Consider the following 24,682-nt stretch of genomic DNA (forward strand, 5'->3'; position numbering starts at 1 on the left):
TTCACCTTCTCTAACACTCTTCCTGCACCAGTATTTACACTTTCTCTGTGAGAGGGAACAATGTGCCCAGAAGTTTATTAACTGTGACTGTGTCTTGTCATGGCTTTGCAGGCGGAGAAGAAGCACAAGAGCTTTCAGGAGCTTGACCGTTTTATGCACTACTACACACGCTTCAAGAACCATGAGCACAGCTATCAGGTAAACAGATCTGGCTTTGCTTTTCTGTGATATCTTCTTTGCATATTTTACAAATAGTCTTGTAATGAAGTTAGCCAGAGGGAACTAGGGATGCACCGATCCACTTTTTTCACTTCTGATACCAATATGTAGTATAACCTTGCGGTTATATGGCTCGGTCTATGATGAAGACCGATAAGTGCAGCTAGCGTCCGTGGCGGAAGAAGCCGGAGGTTACTGTCTATGGGCAGTTAAGCTAGTTATACACTGATATACGCTCCTTACGAAGCGAGAAGAGGTGTTCAGATGGTTCTGTGTCGTAGCAGGCTACTTAAAAGTAGGGTGATGTAAGCGTCACCATCACTAGCCAATCAGGGCTGGTGTAATATGAGTGCTTCTAAATAATATGCAGATGGACGCATCCCATAGTGAGACATCAAAACGAGTGCTATGAATGAGAACCCCTTTGAAATGGTTTAGTCAGTGCTATTAGGAATTCAAAAGTAAAAAAGGTAATAAAGGAGCTGAAATTGAGGGGGAAAACCAAAACAACAATAGCTCTACTAGTTTGGTGGGTAAATATTCAAAATAAACAGAAATCAGCTATTTACGATGGTTTAGTGCAATTATTTAATTAATTATTGTATATGTATTTTGATCTCTATTAGCTATCGGAGTACAGATATTCTATTATTTCTTCATCCACGCTCATCACCAGTGTTTAAAAACTAATCAACCTTTATACAAAAGATGGCATGTCCTTTCTGACTCTACAAGGTCACACACTCACAATTCTCCTCCGCCCAGATTTTCAAAGACACAGCTATTCATGTGTTTAATTGAAAGCAAAGCTCCGTTCATCCCACACCATTGGTAGATGAACTCAACGCAACAATAGTCCACATTAACACACCTTACCTTATTAAAAAGTCTTTTATTTATTTATTTTTTCTTGGTGCAAAGCCCCCCGGAGATCTGTCACGTGCCAGAATACGTTAAGCTCTGAAATTAATATCCATTACAGAGCTGCTGGATAAAACAACAGCTTTACTAGCTTAGAAAAAAAAACCCAAATAAATAGAAAATCCTAACTTGTCAAGCTTTTTCACACACATACAGTGACCTGATCACATAAATTTCTCAAGCTTCTCGGAACATTCACTGCACAGGTTTTGCGCGTAGCTGTTGAGTGTGTTGGCTGAGGGAGTGTGAAAAAGTTCCAGATGGCGGATCCCTTCGCTCACTCCACTTTCAAAACAAATATGAGCCTCTTCGTGGCGTGTAGTTAGCCAATGATGTCACTCAAAGCACACAGCATAGAATTACACTAAATAGATCTGCACCTCTGGATCTGTCCCATTGTCACTGATACCCGATCTAGAAATTTTTTCAATATCGGTACCAATACTGATACCAATATCGGATCTGTGCATCCCTAGAGAGAACTTGTCTTATATGTGGGTATTCTTTCTAATATTCTCATTTTCCATTATAGTCACTTTTAATATTAAGCTCTGTGCTTCCATCACTGTTAATTGTTTTAAATTCATATTATGAAAACTCCACATGGTTTGAGAAAAATTCCTGAGATCATTTTTCTCAATAACAAAACCCTCTGTTTTAATCACAATAGCTTGAGCAGCGTCTGTTAAAAACAGCCAAAGAGAAGATGGAGCAGCTCAGTCGAGCTTTGAGTGGAAGTGAGTGTTCAGTCTTCTGTGAAGGTGTCAATCTTTATTACGCATTTAGCTGCAACTTAATTTGATATTGAGTTTTGGGAAGCTGGCACATTTAAGAAAACAGAAAGGTGTTATTTGTAATAGTGAGTTATATTTTGCAGTGTAAATTTCTTTAAATTGCAAGACAGTTTTGGTTTGTAAATAAGTATTTAAATATTTGTTAAGAAAAAAAATATATTTGTTCTTATACACACTAGTTTAAGTGTCATTAGAGTTTAACTTCACATCACAGCACATCAGAGTTCTACATAGTTGCAGATATTTTCAGTCATCTTTAGTTGTTGTAGTGTATTATGCAGATGAGCATTCAGATTCAGATAAAATCCTACACTTTTATCATTTTTAATAATGACTCATGAAAGAGTTTAACTAAAAAAAAGAAAAGCAAAAAAGATTTAGATAAGTATTTAGATGAGTTGATTACAGGTGGAGCAGGATGCATGAGTTTTAAGTAATTAAGGTTTTTGTTTTGTCATGTGACTCTTTCTTTATCCCAGGGGAAGGAGGCCCACCTGATACCACGTTCATTGAAGATGCAGTGCTAGAACTGCTTAAGACTCGCCGCATCCTCAAGTGCTCTTATCCTTATGGGTTCTATCTGGAGCCCAAAAGCACAAAGAAGGAGATCTACGAGCTTATGCAGGTTTCAAGACTACTTACTAAAAAGAAAGACAAATGTTCACAGCAGTCAGTGTTTTATTTGCTCCATTAGAGTTGGGGGCATAAAGCTTTCTACCTCATGATCTTCCCCATCTGCTTCAGTAACACTTGCACATCTCAGCTTTTAGTTAAACATCTTGTGTTTAATAATTCATAATCTTTAGTATAGAAGTAGGATATACCTTCCCCTTTTATATTACAGCTTCTCACAAACTGTAAAATAACTGGATGTTAGACTGGCTAGAACTAACAAAATTTTTAAAAGGTTTGTAAAAATACCGCTTGTTTAAACGTGATTCAACAACAGTTGATCTACAAGTACTTCCAACGTCTTTAAACATCATACTATAGTTTGGGAACATATTGTTATGACACAAACCCAATGGTTTCTGCTTCTTAAGAGAGTTTTACTTTTGTGCATGTCTCCTAAAATACCAGACATTGACTATATTGAAGAGATGAGCAATGAGCACTTCCCTAAAGACTGAGATTTAGATGTATGCTGAGTGAGCTTGATTTGGTACATCCACAATTCAATAGCCAGTCACTGTCCAAAAAACCCTGAAAGCCTCAGCACAGAACGAGCCAGACAGTTAGGATTGTAGTGAAAGTCCCCAGGGCAAACCATTAACTGTGTCCAACCCCCCAAAAAGATGCTGACCACACTGAACATTGAAGACATCTGTTAGTTGCTATCTTTAAAGCGTAGCAGACCCCTTATCTAACTTAAACAAGTGAGGCTGAATTTATGGTTTCCACGGACATATGCAGGTTTTGAATAAGTGCAGCAGGCTCACTATGTGCTGCCTTCATACAAACTGTCCTTACGCACAATATGTTGTTTTTTTTAAATCATGTAACATTACAATATTAGTAATATGTAAATCATAGTACAAAAAAAATCACTGAATTATTTTTCTGGTAAAACTCTCTCTGTCTGCCCTAAGACGGACTTGGAAATGGTAACTGAGGACTTGGCACAAAAGGTTAACAGGCCTTACCTGCGGACGCCACGCCACAAGATCATCCGTGCAGCGTGTCTTGTTCAGCAGAAGAGGCAGGAGTTCCTGGCCTCAGTAGCCAGGGGAGTGGCCCCCAATGACTCTCCTGAGGCCCCCAGGCGCAGGTGAAGAAAAAGACAGGCAGCTCAGTCAATATTTCTTACTGAAATTCTTTACCAAAACAAGAATAAAAAAACCTGTCAAATATAACTACATTTTGAATTAGTGGAAAGTGGAAAAAAGTCTGTCCATCAAACTAACAACAGTTTCTCTCTTGTCTCTTGCTGACAGTTTTGCTGGTGGAACGTGGGACTGGGAATATTTAGGATTTGCATCACCTGAGGTAATTACTTATAGACAGCATCTGTTTTGCCTTTTTGACTTTGGTTCTTCAAGGGGACGTACCATTTTCATGTCCAGCTCTATATTTTTATTCCCGGACTTAGCTTTTGCTAGGTTTACAGATGAATACTGTACTGCTCAGTTTATCCACTGTATGAAATAAATTGCTTGCTGAGGCCAATTCCAGTAAGCTGTACTATAGCTGTAGCAGATAACCATGCACAAAACACTGTGACAAGCTGATATCAGCTTGTTGATATAAACAAAACTTTAGCAAAAACAAACAAATAAATAAGCAAACATGAGAATATATGTGATGGTAAACAAGTGAAATCCTTAAATAGCAACTTGAAGTCTAATGGATGTGAGCAGATGTGACTTCCTTCCATGATTAACAGTTTTGATTAGTATATTTCTAAAAACAAAAAAGATGTAACAAACGAGAAGATCAGCGAATCCAGACGATGGAGTTAAACTGATCCTGCAGCTCTCATCAGTAATCACGGCCCTACTTCAAACTGAAAGTGGATATTTGGTGTGCTTCAAATCTGATACCTGTGTTGTGTAGTACCATTTTATTTTCATTAAGGAGTGCTTGATTTGATGCAGTGCTGCCAGCAGTGCTTTCTTAATGTCACACTTAATCATTTTTAATTAATTTCAAAATGTTAAATCTGATTATTATATCATTTAGTTATTAAGCTGTTTATCTTTAGAGTTAGAATTTTCTTTATCTGGTAAAATTTGTGTTTTAAATTAGGCTCTAACAGTAATGATTCAAAGCAAAGTATTCTTCAGACTCCATGTTTGTTGCTCTGGATCATTGCATTTTACTAACAGGTAGCTGTAGTCAACACTTAGTCATAAAATTGTCAACCAAGCAATGGTTTAATTATCGGTGATTAGCGTGCCCCCTTTTCATGCACAGCTTGATGAATGTGCTCTGTGATTGTGCATAAATCGATACAGTGCAGTATTCACTCCAGGTTTTTATTACTGTGTCGTTTCTAGACTGGCAGTTCTGAAACATGCAGGCAAACAAATTCACTCTGATCAAAAGTGCCATAACTCCCCTGGTTTTATGTTGATTGCATCTGTGTTGGAAGTGTACGATCAACATTGAAATCTTAGATTAAACATGAGCTTCTCTGGTTATTGTGCACATATTTTACCAGTATGAAGACAGGCATTCTCAGTAGACCTTTTTTATGCCAGACAAGTCTTTCCAAGTAGTGAAAGCAGAGGTTGAATTAATGATGGTAAAGTTATATTAAGAGTCCCTGAAAGCAGTGTCAGGGAAGCAGCAAACAAAAGCGGGATCTCCCACATGTGTAATGGAGCCATCTCTAGTAACTTATTCATTTTCCTCCTGTGAGTACTTCAAGTTAAAAATGTTGGAGAGAGGTTGGTCGACAGGAAAACAAATATAGCCCATCTGCCGGCCGAGTTTTGAGTCTCCTTTTCCTCAGCCTGAATAACTTTCTTTTTGGGTCATTTACTTGTTTATTTCCAACATTAAAACAGAATGATATGAAGTTAGCAAACCTACCGTGGTACCTTGTCTCTCAAAGATGTGACTGCTGTGTCTTCTTTTATTCGGCTTAGCAACTTTGATTTGTATTGGCTGTCAGCTGTGAGAGAGAGTGTTGCTTTTTCTCTCCTCTCCAACCAACAGTCCAAGTGCTGCCAACACCATTCCCACAGCAAAGTTCTCACCAGCCATATGCTTAAACTAAACACAAAAAGTCTGTGGTGGTGAGCAAACTGCGATTGTCAACATTTTTGTTTACTACTGACCCTTTCTGCGCTGGAAGATTCAGTCCTATGCACAGTCGTAGATGGTACATCCTCGCTGGCAGTTAGATGTGGTGATTTGCTGTGTATTCAAGCATTATTATTATTTTTTTATTGAAGCTGGATCTTACTATTGGTTTGGTAATAAGAGTCCTATACTACACAGAAATCCTGATCTATGAAGAATGGCTGCACGGCCTAGATGTTGAGGTCCGCCTTACCAGGGTTATTGCTTGGTTTCTGTCAAATTGGTTTGTAATAATGTCTAAAAGTAAACATGATGATGGACAGTAGCAGAACTTGGACAAGACGTCTGTGCTGTTTACACAAGAAATGAAATGACAGTTACACTGAACTAAACTAATGTCTGTTTCTGGCCAACTGCTGTGGTCTCTGTTGGACCTTGTATCTGTCCTTTGCTGAATGATTCAGGATTCTTTAGAAAACTTTAAGATACAAGCCAAATGAAGCACTTGCAAGTATACAAGGAACAAGAAAAGATTTGATTAAGCGTGGTACACTTTACAAAGGAGTGGCTTCTTCAAAAGAATGGATTATCAGTGTTAATTCAGAGGAGATGGTCATCTCACCTTCGCCCTTTGTTCTGTAGATTTAAATATCAAACGAGCCGGCAATGCTCTTTGTTGTCAACGGATTATTTTAGGCTTGTGTTTTTGGTAACAGTAAATGATATCAGATGCTTCTTAATTTTTTGTCTGCTGAATAAGAGCCTCAGTCTCTCATCTGCAGTAGTTATTGGGAACTCTATAGCACTAATCAAAGCTGGATGTGTCTGCCTCACAGCAACAGCTACAGATTCCTCGCTCCACGCTTCTTACAATGCCTGCAGATCACTTCATAGTGGGCTATTTTTAGTGTACTGGAAACATGAAAAAGAGTTTGGGTGATAGGCTTTTGATTATATATGAATGTGAGTCAGTGACTTTCACTAATAAATGAGGATTGAATGAAAACTGCTCTTGATCATTTCATGAGGTTCTGATATCTTGATGTGGAAATTTAGTGCATGTAACCCTTTTATGAGAACTCTATTGGAGTAAAATCAGCAGCTTATGGCAGCAGCATCAAAATCTTCATTTACTTGGTACTGTACTGTATAGTCAATGTCTGGTACCACCTTGTTTAAGCATAATATTTAAATTGTAATCCAATATAACATCAGCTTGGGCTGATTAATGTAACAGGTCACTATTGTCTTTTCAATTTTATTAAACTTTACACCAGCACAACAGTATGTCTGCATCTGACTTATAGTCTGAACGGTTGCCACAGAACAGTCTAGTTACCTTTGCTGGTTCATGGTTTGTACGTCCTCTGAGCCACTTGCCTGCCACAACATTTTGGACCTCATTAGCACCACTTGGGTCATTTTTTTAATCTGCACCTTTTCTTCAGCATCTGACATGCTGACCAAGTAAGCCACCGTTTTTTCAATGAATCTCTATGGTTTATTCTACTTCGTTTCACAGCTCATATAAATGAGCTCTGTGTCCTGTAAAACATCTTTTCTGAGTTAAACTGCATTACATTGGCCATCTGATGTTACAGGTCATTGGGTCATTATTAATGGAGCTGTCTATGTGAATCAGTTTTTCTTTAATCATAATTTTCAGATGAATGACATCACACAAATGTATCTAACTATGCCTATAATTAACACTAATTTGTGCACAGATAAGTTTTAAGTTGTTCTTCAATATTTAAATTTAATTAAGTGGTATGATTTCAGAAAGATCACACTGCAGTGTATTTGTACATCACAATGAATATGACGACGATGATGATGATAATCTACATGGTCTCATCCTGTATTACATGACATTTAGGTTAATCGGATGGGGCTACGTATTTATTCCCCATTACAACTCAAACAGGTTCAAATATGGGTGTCTCAAAAACTGGCTGTTCACTAATGTCAAGTTGGGTTTGACCCCTTGGTGCTCCACATGTTGAAGACATTGAACAAACGGGCGGCTCTTAAAAGCAGGCCAGTAGCTTTCATGGCAGCTCTGCCTCTATTTGCGTGTGTGTTTGTATGTGTGGGTGGGTGAATATGAAACAGTTGAGTGCTTGTAATGCTAAAGGTGAAAGGTGCTGCCAGTGATCCGTTTACCAAATGCATTTATTCATCTGGAGATGTGTTTTTGCCACTCAGAAGATAACACATTTACTTTTCAAACGCTCAAACACCCAATGAGATTCACTCTTGCTTTTGAGATTAGTTGAGCATGCACAAGTTGTATTTCCACACATGTTATATCTCAGTCCTCATGTTTCTTAATTTGCAATCCCCCTCTGGTGAGCATGTGCTCTGCATGAGTTGAGTCTAGACTTTAACCCAGTGATTGAAGGCTTGTACTGAAGATGAAAGGTTTGAAATAGTCTCTTGGGGCTAAGCTTTTCTGGAACATAGAACTGACCTTATTTGAGCCAAACTGTTCCCTACATAAATCAAAGTTGCCAGTGTACAAATTATGTTAATGAATGTTTATAACAAAGCTCCTACATAAGATTTTTCCCAGCCCAGAAAGCAGTATGTTTATTTTGGAAAAAAAGGTAATGTGATGACTCAATAGATAACTAAATTACAGCATTTACTGAAATGAATCTAAAGCTTGTATCTTTTTTTTTTGCTTCTTTTTTTTTTAAAGGAGTATGCAGAATTCCAGTATAGACGGAGACATCGACAGCGGAGGCGAGGTGACATGTCTAGTGTCCGCAGCAACACACCTGACCCTGAAGACCTTAGTGACAGCACTTTAGGTACTGCAGGGGTCCATCTAATACTGTATATGGCCCTTCATCTGTGGACTTAATTTGTCTTGGTTTATGTAGAAGATGTGAACTTGAAAATAACTAGAAAATGGGGGATTTAGAAATGTGTTAAGAATTTTTAGAATCACATGACATAATTTATCTAGTTGTAAATATGACTGTGTCTCGTGTCTCCTTACCAAGTAGCATTGTTAATAGTGGGTAATGTGGCACCAGAACTATGAAGTGTCTGAAATCAGATTGTAAATTTAGTCAAGGAGGCTTTTTCTCACAGTGAAAATATTGTTAGATTAAATGTCTTGAACTAAGAGCACAGCTTGAAACACTGTAGATACTTGATCAGGTGTATCCAAAGCACAGTCAGATGGAATAAAAGAGACTGTGCCATCAGTGATCTGCACATCAAACTTAGTTCACAGAGAAAAAGAAAAGCAACCTCATCACTAATACAGATGTTGTTAAATAAAGACATTAAGACCTTGTGACTTCAATCACCAGAGGTCCTGTCAAATAGGAGCTGTCTGGTAATGATCTAAGAGGATGAAAAGCTTCTCTAAAAAGTGTCTCAGGAGAAACCATGCATAGAGTTTGGTGGGTTAAGACACCCAGCATTTCACTGAGGATGACAGAACAAAGTTGAATCCTTGATTAATCCAGCAACAGAAAGAGGAAATAATCAGCAGTAAAAATGAAACTGCAGTGTTAAAAATCCACAGTAAAACATGGTGGTGGAAATATTTAATGCTGAAGTTGCAGTGAATATGGACTCCGACTCCACCATGACATGCATCTTTATGGGGAGGGATTCATGCAGGAACACGATAATGAGCCTAATACAATTCAAAGCAGCACAAGAATTATTTGCTGTTCAAAGGTTGCTGAATGTCTGGACTTAGCTTGAGCTTAGTTGCTTTGAATGGTTGCAGTACGACATTAAAGGTTTAAAAAAACTTGGATTACTGACAGATCATGATGAATAACATGCATTGTCAGGTTTTACACAAGCTTGCTGAGTTGAAGCAGGTCAGAGGTTCGAGTTTTCACTATAATTGTTTCCCAAGTCATAATTTGTTGTGAAGAATGCTGTATTCATATTGACTGCATATTGACTTTGTCTTCAGTATTGGTCCTCTGTAGGCTCTTAACCCACCTGCATTTTTCAGGTATTGAATATTCTGCCAAACATCTTGTAAGATATACCTTTGTGTGTGTGTGTGTGTTTGTGTGTGTGAATTTCAGTGTATACAAACTGTTGAAAGCCTCTTTACCTTTTAGTGAGTGCCGTATGGTTGATGGAGCTTACTGGTGTCATTGTCATGTTTCAGAAATCTGCTGCTCTTTTATGGTATGCAGTGATCCATGAGAAGCTACGCTGCCAAAATGCATGAAACAGAAATTTAACCTTTTAATTACACTGATTAAGTCAAACACTGTTCAGCTGTGACTTTTCAAAGGCCATGAAGTTTTATTCTGACAGCTTTTTTCCCCCCTTTCTCTTTTTGTCTTTTTTTTTTCTCTACAAAAGACAATCAGGATGTTGGAAGTGGACGCAGGCAGGGTCCTCTGATGGTGAGTACACAGTTTAGCTGATATAAACCTTTCAGCTCAATAAGCCTGCTGTTGCACAGTGGGTGCAAAAGCGGATGTTCATAGGTATTTTAGACAGTCGTGCCATTCCTACAAAAACTATGGTCTGTGTTACAGGTAGTGTGTTTGTTAGGGTGTTAGTTACACACCCTACACTGCTACATCCAGCAGCTTCTGCAGAGTTGTTTTTCTCCCCAGCTGAAGTAGAAATATACTGAGTGGTGGACTAAATGTCTATGGTATTATGAGTTTTTATTATGAGATTTAAAACAAATATGACTTTGTAGCAACACTCAGAGGAAACATCACAGCCCCCATAGAAAATCTTGCATATCTTTAAGTCAAAGGGTTAAAAGATGTATTCCCTGTCTATGTGTACAGTTCTACCTGCTTTCAGTCTAACTGCTGGTGCTCTGTAATAAGGTGACAGTTGTGTGGTATGTGTTGCTAACACTGTCCTGTTCATTCTTGCAGGGTCTTGGTTCCTTGGATGAGGATGATCCCAACATTTTACTGGCTATTCAGCTGTCACTCCAGGACTCTGGGATGGCAGGGAGGGAGTCCAACCATGAGTATCTCGCCAACGAAGCTTCACTCGGTGCAATTGGTACCTCCCTGCCCTCTAGGCTTGAGCAGAGCGCTCCAGATGTTGAAGTCCCCCCCAGAGCTTCTCTAAGCAGCTCTGAACTGCTGGAGCGGGGAGATAACCTGGCCAGACTAGGCAACATCAGCAGCCAGTACTCTGCTGCCACTGGTGTTTCCATCTCTCGGCAACACCGTGACAGTCATCACCGGGCACACAATTCCTCGACAGGCCTCTTTTCTTCTTCCACTGACACAACAGACTCACCCACATGTGACAACCACGGTCCATCCTCGTCCTCCGCATTGGCAACAAATGCTAACTTGCTTGGCAATATTATGGCTTGGTTCCATGACATAAATCCACAAGGTATCACTCTGGTCCCCTCCACCTCCTCTCACACTGACTCAAACATGGGTCCACTTCTCACAGGTGACGTACAATGTCTGCAGGATGATGAGAAAGGTAGGGTCGTCATCCTCCCTGACAGCAGGAAACCTCAGGAGGTGATGACTGATGCAGGTTTCTGCTCTCAGAGGGCCACAGAGGAAAAGGAGTCTGCTGTCACTGAGAGGCCGACTCAGTTAGATCTAGTGGGGCTTGATACCATGCCACTACCTTACATGGCTGCCCTTGACCCGAGTGGAGAGCATGCTGAGCGGGCCGGCTCAAAGGCCTGTCACATTGACAGTCCACAATGTGACTCTGTGTCCGATCAGCTGCCCAGCACTAGCTCCTCTGAGTGGGAAGAGCAAGTGCACTTGGTTTGATGTGCTTGGCTGAGATTGGTAAAAGCTGTAATTGGAAGGCCAAAAGAACACTACGGATAGCATAGTTGAAGAACATGTGTAGTAGCTATTAAGGTGGAATGTACTGAGAATGAAGAATATGTCAGTCAGCTGGTAAATCAGAAGTAGTTATCATTCAATCCATTTGAACTCAGAAGTAAAAATATCCAGCTTCCCAGTAGGGAAGTGCAGCTGGAACATCCCCTTAAGTCAGGTCTCTGAGAGTCAGGCGAACGTAACCAGCCCAGACTTTGAATCCCAGCAGTGCTGCCTTATGCATAAAAAGTAACGATAGGTGCTGTTAGAAACTATCACCTCTTTTAGTTTTTGTTTCATTAAATCAGTCACACAAACTACTGTCCAGTCTCAGTCAGTGAACACACTGGTCGAGTGTATGTCCAAAATACAGAGCAGCGTGTTGTTTTTAGCTTGTTTTGCTAATTGCAACTTTAATGCTCATATTGGATGTGACATCATTCCCAGCTCGTTTTTTTTTTTTTTTTTTTTTTTTTTAATTATGAGGCAAATGGATCACAGTATTAGACTTTAGTGCAGGCACTTAGCGAAGCTATCACATCAGTTCCCTGCTTTTCTGGTTTTATGAACACTTTCTGAACCCAGCTCTCCTGCAGCGAGAGCACTAACTACAGTGAGCACTTAATCACCATTTATTAGGAGGTGTCTTCTTAAATAGAGCCTGTACTGATAAAAATAAATAGCTTTTTCTAAAATGAAGTTTAGAGATAAGATGTAGATGTAGAACATTTAGCCTAGCAATTTTTCCTACTGGATTAAAGCCTACTGTTTGAGTCTGAATCAGGACTTCAAGAGACTTCACATAGTGAGCATGATTCAGATTTTACTCTTTAATTCAATCTACAGAATACAGGCTGAGATATGGTTCTCACTTCTGTCTGTACCTGCCTCCGTTAGAGGGTGCCAAACACTGACTAGCAAAAGCACAGTTTGCAGTCACCAAGTGGATTATTCCCAGCAAATTGTGCCTGCTTATCACAATCTCTTTGATTCAGTAGAACTTAAATGTGAACGTCTCGAGCCATATTTTTGAGATTACAGCTGAATATTTACAAATCTCACTTTCTAAAAGCTGTAGTGTGCAGTGTAAAACTGTATAGTGTCACCACAATGGTTGTATACTTCATGTGAAACTTTCAGCTTATAAAAAAAAAAAAAAGAAATGAAAAGATTAGAAATGTTTTAGAGCAAGAAACCCGTTTAAACAACTAAATGGACTTTATGGTTATTCATCTCAAAGCCTCAGTTTAAATAGGAGGTTCATGGGGCTGCACAGTATGATTCAGCTCAAACTTTGAGACAGCATACTCTGAATACTGTTGTAGCTTGTTTTTATAGTAACATTTGAGCTGAATGTCAAGTGTGACAGATATAAGTGGTCTTGTTTATGCACTGCAGGGAAGGCCAGTCCAGGAACATAACCCGGCAATCACTTTCAGGCTTTGGGTGATCCAGTTTAAGTCACTATAATTTATCTCTGGGTCCTGTTTTGGTGCAGTAACAAACAAAGCCTTCGTGGATCTCTGCAGATGTGCCAGCTTGCCGGGCAGTGCATGGAGAATTCATGAACGTGTGCAGCATCTCAACAACATGGGGAAACCATGTCTGCAGAGCTAAAATCACAGTGCCTTTATGTCAGTCTTCATTTTACAGTTCTTCACATATTTGAGTGCTGATTACACAGGAATAAAAAAAAAAAACACAAAACAAAACACCTGTTACCTTAAAGTTGTTTTTCTCACCCAACATTTCTAGCGTGCAGACACATCTTTGTAGCATGAGGATTTTTGTTTTTAGTAGTATTACATTAATGGAAAAGACAGATTTTTTTTTTTTATCTGATTTGGTTAAATAGGGTGGAACAGTTAATGTCATACTTTCAAATTGTGTGAAGAAATATTTCTTTTTGTGTGTGTGTTTATGCAGAAAGGCTTCATGTCCTTTTTAAATAGATGGTTTTCCTTTTAGAAAACTAAAATCACTGTATTAACTTTGTAATGAATTGACATATTGTATGTTTATCATGTATCTGAAGACACTAAAATTGAGAAAATTTGCAATACAAAGTAGGTTCACTGGCCCATTTTTGATCATGAATTGTGAATGAAACACACTGATCAGTCTGTTTTTGTCTGACTCAAGTAAATCAACTCTATACCCCAGCTGACTCAGAAGATCCAGTCTAAGGGCAGTGATCACTTTAAGTGTCTTGAAGTAAAACTGCGAGTGCCATACGGTTCATGGAGCTAACTGTTGGTGATGTAAGTGTGTTAAATGGAGGAGATAACGTATGTGTCCCCCTGTTCGTCTTAACAGTATGCTGTGCATGGAATGTATGTACAAGTCTAAATGGAATTTATATTTTCTTTGTATTTCACCTCTAATGTTCAGGTGATTTATTTTAAAAAATGATTTAACATTTTGTAATTCAGTGAGATTTTCTATTGTAAAGCAACTAATCCTTGAAATGCTATTTGCACTTTTCATAGTCTATACTTGATACATTCCCTCTTTATATGAAAACTGTTTGATGTGTGATGCCAATAAAACTTTGTGTTGAATTTTACCCCCTGGTTGCTGCTGAAAATGATGCTTTTTGACAAGTCTTGTATTCCCACCTGTTGGCAGGTTCACAATTTAACATAACTGTGTTTGGTTTCTGCATCTGAAAGATTCTTTAAAACTATCAAATTAGTGACATCTAACCTTTTTCACATGAGTGGTTAAGTTTTTGGAATGCAGGACAGATAATAGAAAGCTGAGCTGCTTATGGCATTACCATAAATTAGTTGCTGACTTGATTAAATAGTGACTTACAGCTTAAAACACGTAATAAAGGAAGCAAATATTCAACACAAGGCTTATTATATTTTATAATACCATGACATTAGCATGAGCTTATTAGACACTGCAGAAATCCATGTGTATTTAAATGTGAAAGCAGATGTCTGGAGAACTAACAGTGAATCGGCAGTCTTCATTCAATATGAATATAACTTATAAACATGACTTCAAGGCAAGGGTTTCAAGGGAGGTTCAGGTTCAGCGGCAGAGGTTGAAGAACTGCAGCAAGAAGAGGAACAATGTGACGATGTCCAAATACAGGCTGAGAGCAGCAAACACGTACTCCTCAGGAGAGATTTCATACTTTCTGTGTTTTCCACCCAATATCAGCTGGGTATCAAACACCAAGTACTGCAGAGAGACAGGAGACAAGATGCTGTAACACCAACATTGCAGACAGTGTGTTTTTGTGATGAAACAGATAAGAAAAAAGCAAAAGGGAAAAGCAATGGTATTTCCTAGTATTAGAGATGGGTCTGCATATAAGCAGGCTGTATAAATATCTGGGTAGTCAGATGAGCTCTTTTAGCTCTGTGTGCTAAAAACCAGCTGACGGGATGGGTCACAACTTTTGCCAAAAACGCCAAAAAAATGTAGAGAGGTGGCCGTGAAAATGAAGCCTGCTGCTGTTAGGAAGTGCATAATCGAAATTAAAGGGCACACGGACATCAGAGTTACACTAACTGCTGTGACAAACACTGGTGGCAGGATGCTTGGCCCTGAGATCAAAGCTTGTATCGCATACATTCATTTGACATTAAGCCTTCTTTGATGTTGGTTTCTTTTCTTTTCGAAGGTCATTTTGATGCAGAGTGATGCAGAAAACCATTTACTCTAATGACAGTTTTGAGTGCACTTACCAAAGAAAACAGCACAGTTCCCAGGAAGGCGTAAAAGATGTACAGATACTGCAAAAGAATCAGACACATCGTCAGAAGAGACTCAGCAACATGACTGACTCCATGTTTGTGTTTATATATCACAAATTGAGCCAATATGTACTTATGAAGAATTTAGAATTTAATATTATGATGCTGTATGCTGACAAGATGATTCAGCCAAATTTTTTTAACTCAAAAAAGTAGATACATCTATTTTCCTTTTCTGCTTGTCCATCTGATCAGTGTTAGTTTCCTGTAACAAAATAGGACCTAAAAAGCATTACTTATTTCTGCTTAAACAATAACTGTAAATGAAAATGGACCAGTCTGACATCAGTATAACTCCTGGGAGGTTTTAAGAAGACACACACTTCTTTGTAATCTGCTCAGCTTGCAGGCTGGTGGCAGCCTGCACAGGGGATAGAAGCTACGAGGCTGTACATGCTGTCTGCTTCTGACACACGCTGTTACAATTCAATTCAAGCCTGTTCTCACTGCAAACATGTGTAAAGACAACAGCTACTTGATTTACCTGTGATCGGAAGATTGCACACAGCAGTGCAAATGAAACCAAGGACCAGCCTAATGCCCACATGCAACCAGCTCCTGGGGTGAAGTCCCACTGGTGTCAGAAAAGTTGGGAAGGGGGAGAGACAGAGACACAGAGTGTGATGAGCCTGTCAAACAGAAAACTGCACAGAAAATTGCTCATTTACACTCAAGGCTGCCCGCAGCTGTAAGGCGCTGCAGATTATGAAAGGACAAAAGCCTGCTGGAGTTCAGCACGTAGGAAAATCATAATGGCTCTGGATATAACCATCACCAGTAATTAATCAACATGCTGTGACAGAAGCTTAGAGGAAGGGAGTGGAGATGGCCTTTTGGCCTGTGTGCTCTTTTCGGTATAAAAGATGGCACTGTTGGAGAAAATTGATCACCTGAGAGGCCATGAGCCGAACATGCGAGGTGGTCTGTATGACATTTATATCACAGTGACAGAGATCAAAAGGCTGTGCACATGATGTGCATGGTGTGACCTGCCGAGATGCTGGAACTACAAGACTCTCCCTCTTTTTAAACCTCTATTCGTTTTCTTCAGATTAATGATGAGCTTTTAAAGCTAGATATTTTCTCAGTATAATCATCTGTTTGGCAACTGCTTGTTTTGTTTTGTATAATCTGCAAAAAAAAAAAAAAAAAAAAAAAAAAAAAGAAGCCTCCAGCTCTTTCAGATAATAAGTGACAAAATGTGCAAAATGACTAACTGCGTTTAAGAGAATATCAAAAAGGACTAAATACAATTAGAATGCAGCTAACATCACTTTCACTTCCCCATTATCTTTCTCTTTTCCCTACTGGCAGTGGGATTAATTTTGTTGTGAATGCAAGCCATTAATTGAAAATGTGTTTTAAATAGTCAACACTGGATTAAAAATAAATAAATAAATAATAATAATAAAAAACACAACTTCAGCAATGAAACTTAAATTCAGAGAGGCACAATCATACTACCCAAGTAAAATATCTGTTAAAAGCTTAATATATAATAAATTAACTTAACAACTCTCATATTTCATTATTGTTGGAGATTGCTAATTCTTGTTTTCCCACCAATACATTAAAATCCGCTTCTGTTCCCTCACCATCGTAAAAAAAAAGCTCATTAGAGTGACGTTACATTTTATCCCTATTTTAAATATGCTTTAATGTTTACTAATTTCATTTTCCATTAACCTCCTGGTAATGACCAACCCTGATTATTTAAATAAATGAGTTAGAGGAAAAATAATCCCTGACAGACTGCTGTTTTTCTTTTGCTTATGTGTAAATAAAGCTCTCTCTTAAACAGAGAGGGACAAACGTTTTGTCTATTCACAGCAGCAGACAGAACATTTAGTTTTGGTCCGTTAAACAGCACGTATCACCTTCCAACAGTTTTTCATACACTGTCTTTGCTCCTTCTGTTGTTTAGTAAAGATGTGGACACTTTCTTGAATGTTCTTTCTACAGCAAGCTCTGTAGTTCAAAGTGATAAACTCTGAGGAATGTTCAAATAATTACAATATTGAATTCATTTTGAACAGGTCCTCGTCTTTGGAACAGCCTGCCTGAGGGCCTCAGGGCTGCAGAGACTACTGATGTTTTTAAAAAGAGGTTAAAGCTCTACCCTTTTAGCTTAGATTATTACTTGTTTTTATTGCATTTATTCACTTTTAATATCTTTATCTGTCTTTACCTTATACTTAGTTATTAAGCTTTGCGTTTTATTTATTTTAATTCTGCTTTTATTTGTTTTAGCTATTTTTCCCACTCTAGTGTTTTCTTCATAGGGGTTCTCTGCATTGGGAGCTATGCCTGCTCTGGCCGTGTGGGATTGTACTTGTCAGGGTCGTCGGGGCCCTGCACCCCAGCCTTATGCAGCCTTATGTGGGCCCGGTCTGCCCTGATCAGATCCAGAGACAGGTTATTTTAGAGTAGGGTCAAGGGGTAGGGGATGGGATGGGATTTAATGTCCGTTTAGCTTGTGTGTGTGAGAATATGATGAAGTGTGCGTGTTTTGATTTGTGTGCTTGTGTTTTTTATTATTTAAACAGTTGTTTTTATCATGTAAAGCACTTTGTGCTGCTCTTATGCATGAAAAGGGCTTTTTAAAATAAAGTTTGATTTGATCTGAAGATTATATTAAGGCCTGTAAATGTTACAGGTCAGGACTCCATTTAAAAACGAACTTTATTTTAATTGACAGTTCTCATGAATGACATAAGTCAGAACAAATCTGTAAAACATTTAGAAAATAAATTAGTAAAATAATAAATGTGGAAATTTAAAGAGAAATCAAAAGAAAAATGGTAAACATTTTATTATAATTCTGTTTGTCCCTTTCCCCTCATATTGATTTAGCTTTTCTGTATCTCTGAATTTCTTCGTGCTTTGTGCAACACTTAACATTGCAATCTATCTTTCCTTCCTTTAGTAAAAGTGAACAACAGGAATCAACTGTTTACAGATGCAAATAATGAGACTGGCATCATATTTCAGCCACTTGCACTGTCATATTTTAGCAGGAGCGCTGAAATGTAGAAGCAACGCGGCTTGCTGGAGGAATGAGGTTGCATAGTCTTCTGTATGCACCTTATGATTGCAGCAGGATTACATTTATTATTTTATTCATTCCTCTTTATGCATGCTTTTTCAAATTTACTCTCTTTTGTGGCGCTTTTATCATTTCACACAGTTCAAAGCAAAAGCAGAACGAATGAAAAAGAAGAGGGGTAACTTTGCAAGTAACCAAGACTTCAGACCATTTATAAACTTAAGATTCATGCAAAAGCTTCAGCTCAGAGAGCTTTAACTCTGCCACCAGTGGATGCAAGGAATTAATTTGATTGACATAAATACTGATCTCAGCAATAGTCCTAGTTTTGCCTGGACAGCAATCCCTTCACAGTTTTAAACCTTTACTTGTAAGTAAAATACTGCATGAAAAAAAAAAAAAAAAAAACCCTGATCAACAGCTCAGCTTAACACGTTCCACAAGACTGCACAGGAAACACACATCAGCCACAGACTCCCCACTCGCCAAAGTTAGTGAAATTTCACTTTTGGCTGCACTGCAAACAAGAGCGCAGTGTGTGTGACTGATCTTACCTTTGACTGCATAGCAAACAGACTCATGCCGAAGGAAACAAGCGCTGTCGCGCCCACAGCCCACATAACTGCATCAGCTTGAAAGTACCTGCAGACAGAAATATCAAACAGACATGCAGTGGGAAATGCACCCTATAGTCAGCAGGCAGAGTAGATGCATTAACAGTGGGGTTCTGCTCTATCCTTAAAGGGAAACTTTTACATACAAAAGGTGGGATTTTTTTTCCATTAAATAGTCTGTGTTATGTTTCTCAGCCTGTTGGGAGAAATCTCCATACGATGGATATTTTATAATGTACTGACTACCTTCATTTCCTCTCTGTTAGGCATCACTTCTGGCAATATTTAAATGTATAACTGATATTCCTGAACTGATGCCTCTCATGGTTTGGTAAAAACAGAGAAAAAAATGTGTTTAACAAGGTACCACTTCAAGTTTTTTTTTTTAAGTATTTCAGATGCAGATTTATTTTCAGCCAAAAACCCAGAAAATGTGATTCCACATGCCTTTTAATTAGCTAAACCAGCAATGAATTTTTTGGGGGTTTGATGACTTCTGCTGGCACTGAGCAGGTTATCACATATGAATCAAACAGGATTATGATTGTGCAAATATTTTAGCATCAGATGGGGAATCCTCCTTGAAAAACAAACACTCACACTGCCACAGATCCAAGCATCAGGCCCTCTGCAATAGTCTGAAACACAGAGAGGAGGGGAGACACAAATGGAAAGTAAATACCTGACACAAACAAACAAACAAATAGTGAAATGGAGCAGGTAAGGTAGCAGTTTAATTTGATGCCTGGCTGGTACTGCTTCTACTCACAAACAGGCCCAGAGCTATAAAATTGAGAGGCACTTGACGCCGGATGTTGTCACAGCAGGACAAGACCAAAATGAGCACCAGCACCACTGACCTGTTAAACAATGAATATAGAGTGTGACACAAAGTAGCAAAAAAGTAATATAAAATAAAGCCCATGAGCAAGAAAAAACACATTGCATTGTAAATGTAGGGCTGGTGGGAGCTTACTGAGAGGATGGATTCCTGCCTGTAACATTTTTATTTAAAGAACTCAGCAAAAGAGGACATTTGTAGATGACTTTAGTTCTTCAAAGAGGAAAAAACAACATTGAGCTACTTTTCTCTCGCTTTTGTTATCATTATATTTTGCCCTCCATGGAGCCAGTCTTTCTTGTAATTTAGTTAAAGTGGTCTTGAATCTTCAAGGCTTTCTGAAGGCCTTTCAAAGTTTTTCTTTGCATATTTGCTGCTTTTCCCACATATTTTCGGCCCTGCATTTTTTAATCTGATCATTGTGAAAGGGATGCAGTTTTTGTGCATTGAGCCACTTAACACTGACCAATGAATGATGCAAGAATAAAAAGCCACCTGACTCAAGGAACGAACCACTAGTCTTTCTATGCGTAACAGACAACTTGGCAAAAATCCAATTTTAAACAGAATTTTTAGGCACTTTGTTATTAGAGGTTGATCCCATTTATTTAGTTGCATACACGAATAAAATGGCAATAACAAGTTTAAGGGGAATACTCTAGTACATTTTCACTCACAACATACTTTCCAACAAGCTGTTAGTAAAAAAAAAAAAAAAGGAATATATCAGCAATGGTGTGCAATGTGTCTTCAAAACACTGGAGGAAACATCAATCAATCAACTATTCCTGAGGACTACTTTATTGAAATTATAACAAAGTCTGTCTAAGTAGGTTCAGACTGCATTAAGTAAAAAAAGATGGACATACCAAAGATTGTTTTCTTAAGATAATAATTTTTTTAAAATTTCCATCTTAGCACATCATAAGAAAATTCTGCATCTATTCCCAACTCAAGACTTATTCATATACTAATAATCTAATCAAATGTTTTTTTAATGACTTACATCATGGAGTAGGAGAACCAGTAAGTCTTCAATACCCATATCTTGAGTGTGTTCCTGTTATTTGATAAGGAGGAGGAAGAAAGATACAGAGAAAATGAGAGGAGTGTTTAATAGAGCCACCATTTATTTGATAGAGGCAGTGGAATAATTTTATTAAATATTAATAGAGGACAGAGCATCATACACGTGGGAGCTCAGCACAATTTATGAAAAATGGCTGTAGCTGCTTTCTACTGCATTTATTATAAAAGAGACAAAGGTTTCAAAGCACTGCAAGCTAAAATATAATTGTCTTTTAACTGCTCCATTGTGCATCACTTCAGGATGTAAGAAGCGATGGTTGCATGCTCAAATTTGCATGGTGGCGACTATAACAGTGCTACTTTGTTTTGTGTTGGTGCCTCACCAGTAAAGAAAAGCACAGATGATTCCAACAGTACACAGCAGCTGAATCAACAAGGTCAGGTAGACTTTCCTTATAAAACCTGTCATGTGAAAGGGGGAGAAAAAAAAGAAAGAATTGCAGTAAAGCAAAGCAGATAGAAAGGTTCTCAGACAAGGGGACAAGGGGGGCGGACAGACAACAACACTACCATCGGAAATCTATCAGAGCCAAGCAGACAGGCAGGTGTGGTCTTTGTTTATGCTGCACAACATTTCAAAAGGTTCTGTTTGCACCAAGTTCATATTTCAGCCTTTTATTTGAAATGATTTGTGTGGTGTTGGAGGTGAAGAGCTGGGGCGGTGTGTAGCAGAGATCAGGAGTCATTTTCAATTTCAAATCAATTTTAATAAAAGAAAAAACTGAAACGCAAATGAGGGGGTAAATATTGCTCACACACATCCAGTTCTGACTGTGCAAATAAAAACACTGGCCTTCTGTTTGCTCCTCTGCTGTTATTCTTCCTTTACTTCTTTGATTCTTTTTAGCTCTCACCTCTTCGTATTGCAGCACTACTGAAGCTGCCATCCTCTGAGTCATAAAAGTACGGAGGTGCAGCCAGACCATGCTGCTGGTTGCTTTCAACTGGGCCCTCGGGGTGGCCTATGTTGTCATAGGTACCAGAAGGTGTGACCACTGCAACGTTGCCTGTGCCTACCTACAGGTAGGAAATCCACATAAACAACAAACCAGGAAGTTTAAGCCACACTTCAGCATAATTCCAAGTGTGAACAAAACCATCCCAAACAGTTGATCAAAGGTTGGTTTTGTCAAATGAATAATAAAAAAAAATGTTTCCTATTTAATTATTCTTTCAAGGCAACTAAAATATTTATTGCTACTAACCTGATAAGTCATCCCTGTATAGGAATTTTGTTCACCGTATGACGAGGCATATGGAGTAGGACGAAATTCATAATCCTCATTACTGCTGCTGTTCCTCTGGTCCATCTCACCAAAAGTTAGCGGATCTTTACATCAAACTCACGTAGGAGATCGATAAGAGAAGAAAACAAAATCACATGGAAGCAAGTTAAAATTAAAGCTGGGCCTTTGAAGGATCCTTTCAGACTCATCAGTGATTTTAAACTGGCAAACGGGGCAATGTCAGTAGGGAGCAAATACATGGGTAATTACAAAATGATGCATCGCACAAACACACAGCCATCCATGACTAACATCCATAATTATGGCCTTAAACCTCATTTTAATAGAGCTGTATGTATGTTTAATGGTGGGGTAGATTGTAGTTAATTGATCTCAGAGGAAATTCACCTGACGTCATGAAGGACAGACAATAAACTTTAAGATTTTACTTCTCATATAGGGAAGAAATGAAAAAAACAAATTCCTTTTAAGGTCTCTGGTTTTTAATTTATCATTCAAGGAATAAAGTCATAATTAACTCCACGATGATTAAAGGTTCATGATATAAAATAGCAGTAAAGTGATGTCTGCTCCACCTGTAGATAAGAAGCCGTTACAGAGCACGTAGGACAGTTTAAAATAAACATCAGCGCTATGTTCAAATCAATCTATGGTTTAATGAATGACAACATTCACCTTCTGTAATATTACTAATTAGTACCAACTATTGTACTCGTGGCAGTAATTCATTATGTGGCAGATAATGACACTTTTTCACACCGGCTTTTAAAACTAAAGCATGAAGTCCTTCTGTTCGCTAGCAGAGCCTGAAAGCTTGAAAACATTTGAGATATTTAGACAGAATTGCTTTAAAGTCTCACCTGTATATTTGAGGTCTTCAAAATGCCACTGTTAGATTTGGGTCTGTTGACAGAAATGAACCAACTACTGTCTGAGCTGGTGTAATGTGGCTTACCTTTTCAGTGACAACCAGGAATCTGCTTGTTCTGGACTTCCTGTATTGTTGGTTCCAGTTCAGGGCAAAGTCTAGCTGCTATCATTTGGTTCCCACAGAGACAGGACTTTAGCTCCCTCGGGGGGAGAGGATGTACCATAGACCTCATGAAGAACAATTGGTTTCCAGCAGCAGTATTGAATATCATTAAACCAACGACGATGTCACGTTTTCAGAGTAAATAATTTTCTCATGTTCATGATAACCTAATATTCTATTTATTATTTATTAGAAAAATGTTTTAAAATTCAATTTCCCATCATGACACCTTGTTGTAGGAGATACGCCCGTGACTTTTCATGCTTTGCTGCACAAACAGGACGAAGAAGCACAGTGGCTCTGTGTGAAATCTCCCATGGTCATTTTGGTTCACCTTGGTTACATATTGATAGCACCCTGCCCATGGAAACCATCCAGTAAGGATGAATGATGCATGCTATAAGTCCAGCCTGTACAAAGGGATTATTGATACTAGGTCACATCAAGGAGTGAGAATAGCTAAAGACATAAAGGCATACTGCATCCTGGAAATACATAAAATGATGTAGGTCAATGCAGTCTTAGTGCTTCTCCATGGAGAATTGCAACAGAAAGGGTTATGGAGAATCCATCCATGAATCAGAAAGCGGAGCAGCCGGATTAACCATTTTTTATTTAAAAATGGTAGCTTAAGTATATCACAACATTTTAGCCCTGATTACATTAGATGACACATAGTTAAGGTTAGACTGATAATATATGCATGTAAAATCTATCTTTAAACTGCATTTCAGCTAAAAGTATCTAACGGAGCTGTAGTTTCAACATTCAGCTCAGCCTGGGTTTTGACATTTACAGGCAATGAAACCATAACAGACACAGACAAATCACCTATAATTTTAATTTAATATAGCAATTAAAGTAGAGATTTCAGAGTATGCTGATGCTAAAAAACAGTCAGTGCTTGCCACAGAAAAAAAAAAAAAAGGATTTCCTTAAAGGAGAGCTTACAGAAACTGTTGGTAATATCCATCTAGTGAACACTGGGGGGCACTAGTTTCCTGTGCTTCTTCTATTAATTGCAGTCGTTTGGTTGTGACTCTCACCCTTCTCAAGCTGTCACCTCCCCACCCAACCAGCACCATCAAATCCTCCTGAGAGCTCTCTTAAACCGGTCGCTTCTTCATCTTATCTGCTGGATCAAATCCTTCATTTCTGCAGCCGACATGTGATATTTGTCTCTTTCAAACTGTTGTCAAAAAAAAAGAAGAAAAAACAATGTTTCTCCTTTGTTTAGACAGCAATAAATAAGACATAAGATAAAGCAAGAACAAAGTAAAGACTTAGCAGTGTGAACAAATGCAGATTCTCGCTCTGTTCTTCCCTGATTGGTGTGTCAGTCAACAGAGGCTGGATTTCCACTGCCTGCTCAAATCTGATGAGCCTGCTCACACCTATTCATCAGATTTTAGCCGGATTTGAACGGGTGGCATGGCAAACAGAGTCACATTTGAGCAGGCAGTTGAAATCAAGCCTTTGTTGACATACCAATCAGTGTGGAGCCCACTCTGAGGCCAAATTTAAAACAGATCACAC

At 38.5% G+C, this 24,682-nt stretch overlaps 2 protein-coding genes across 4 annotated transcripts in view; one reads left to right on the plus strand and one right to left on the minus strand.

The window, feature by feature from the left end:
• Positions 1-14,069, plus strand: part of LOC121640983 (ankyrin repeat and IBR domain-containing protein 1-like) — a 32,476-nt gene extending 18,407 nt beyond the window's left edge. Inside the window, exons 13-20 of the mRNA XM_041986812.1 lie at positions 112-198; positions 1,811-1,877; positions 2,414-2,559; positions 3,524-3,702; positions 3,869-3,920; positions 8,386-8,497; positions 10,035-10,078; positions 10,571-14,069. Coding sequence (XP_041842746.1) covers positions 112-198; positions 1,811-1,877; positions 2,414-2,559; positions 3,524-3,702; positions 3,869-3,920; positions 8,386-8,497; positions 10,035-10,078; positions 10,571-11,449 — 1,566 coding nt within the window. The 3' untranslated portion in view covers positions 11,450-14,069. The remainder of the gene's footprint in view (positions 1-111; positions 199-1,810; positions 1,878-2,413; positions 2,560-3,523; positions 3,703-3,868; positions 3,921-8,385; positions 8,498-10,034; positions 10,079-10,570) is intronic.
• An 85-nt stretch (positions 14,070-14,154) lies between these two features.
• Positions 14,155-23,190, minus strand: zgc:110410 (uncharacterized protein LOC553618 homolog). Of its 3 annotated transcripts, none has more exons than XM_041986816.1 (11): positions 23,069-23,190; positions 22,072-22,208; positions 21,721-21,883; positions 21,190-21,268; positions 20,784-20,837; positions 19,706-19,796; positions 19,537-19,574; positions 18,877-18,964; positions 15,761-15,850; positions 15,208-15,255; positions 14,155-14,698 (listed from the first exon to the last, which is right to left on the minus strand). In XM_041986816.1, the coding sequence occupies exons 2-11, from the start codon at positions 22,174-22,176 to the stop codon at positions 14,546-14,548; spliced, it is 909 nt and encodes a 302-aa protein (XP_041842750.1). In that variant the 5' UTR covers positions 22,177-22,208; positions 23,069-23,190; the 3' UTR covers positions 14,155-14,545. The 3 variants fall into 3 exon arrangements, with proteins under 3 accessions (XP_041842750.1, XP_041842749.1, XP_041842748.1); XM_041986815.1 differs by having other exon boundaries at positions 22,072-22,196; positions 22,974-23,190; XM_041986814.1 differs by having other exon boundaries at positions 22,974-23,189.
• Positions 23,191-24,682: the final 1,492 nt, after the last annotated feature.

The sequence above is a fragment of the Melanotaenia boesemani genome, chromosome 6 (genome assembly GCF_017639745.1).
Source record: "Melanotaenia boesemani isolate fMelBoe1 chromosome 6, fMelBoe1.pri, whole genome shotgun sequence".
NCBI classification, from domain to species: domain Eukaryota; kingdom Metazoa; phylum Chordata; class Actinopteri; order Atheriniformes; family Melanotaeniidae; genus Melanotaenia; species Melanotaenia boesemani.

Coding starts and splice junctions, on each gene's coding strand:
- zgc:110410 (XM_041986816.1), bottom strand. CDS start 22,176: ATGGACCAGAGGAACAGCAGCAGTAATGAGGATTATGAATTTCGTCCT. Junction 15,851..18,876: donor TGTTTGCTATGCAGTCAAAG/GTAAGATCAGTC, acceptor TTCTGACACCAG/TGGGACTTCACCCCAGGAGC. Junction 15,256..15,760: donor GTGCAATCTTCCGATCACAG/GTAAATCAAGTA, acceptor ATTCTTTTGCAG/TATCTGTACATCTTTTACGC.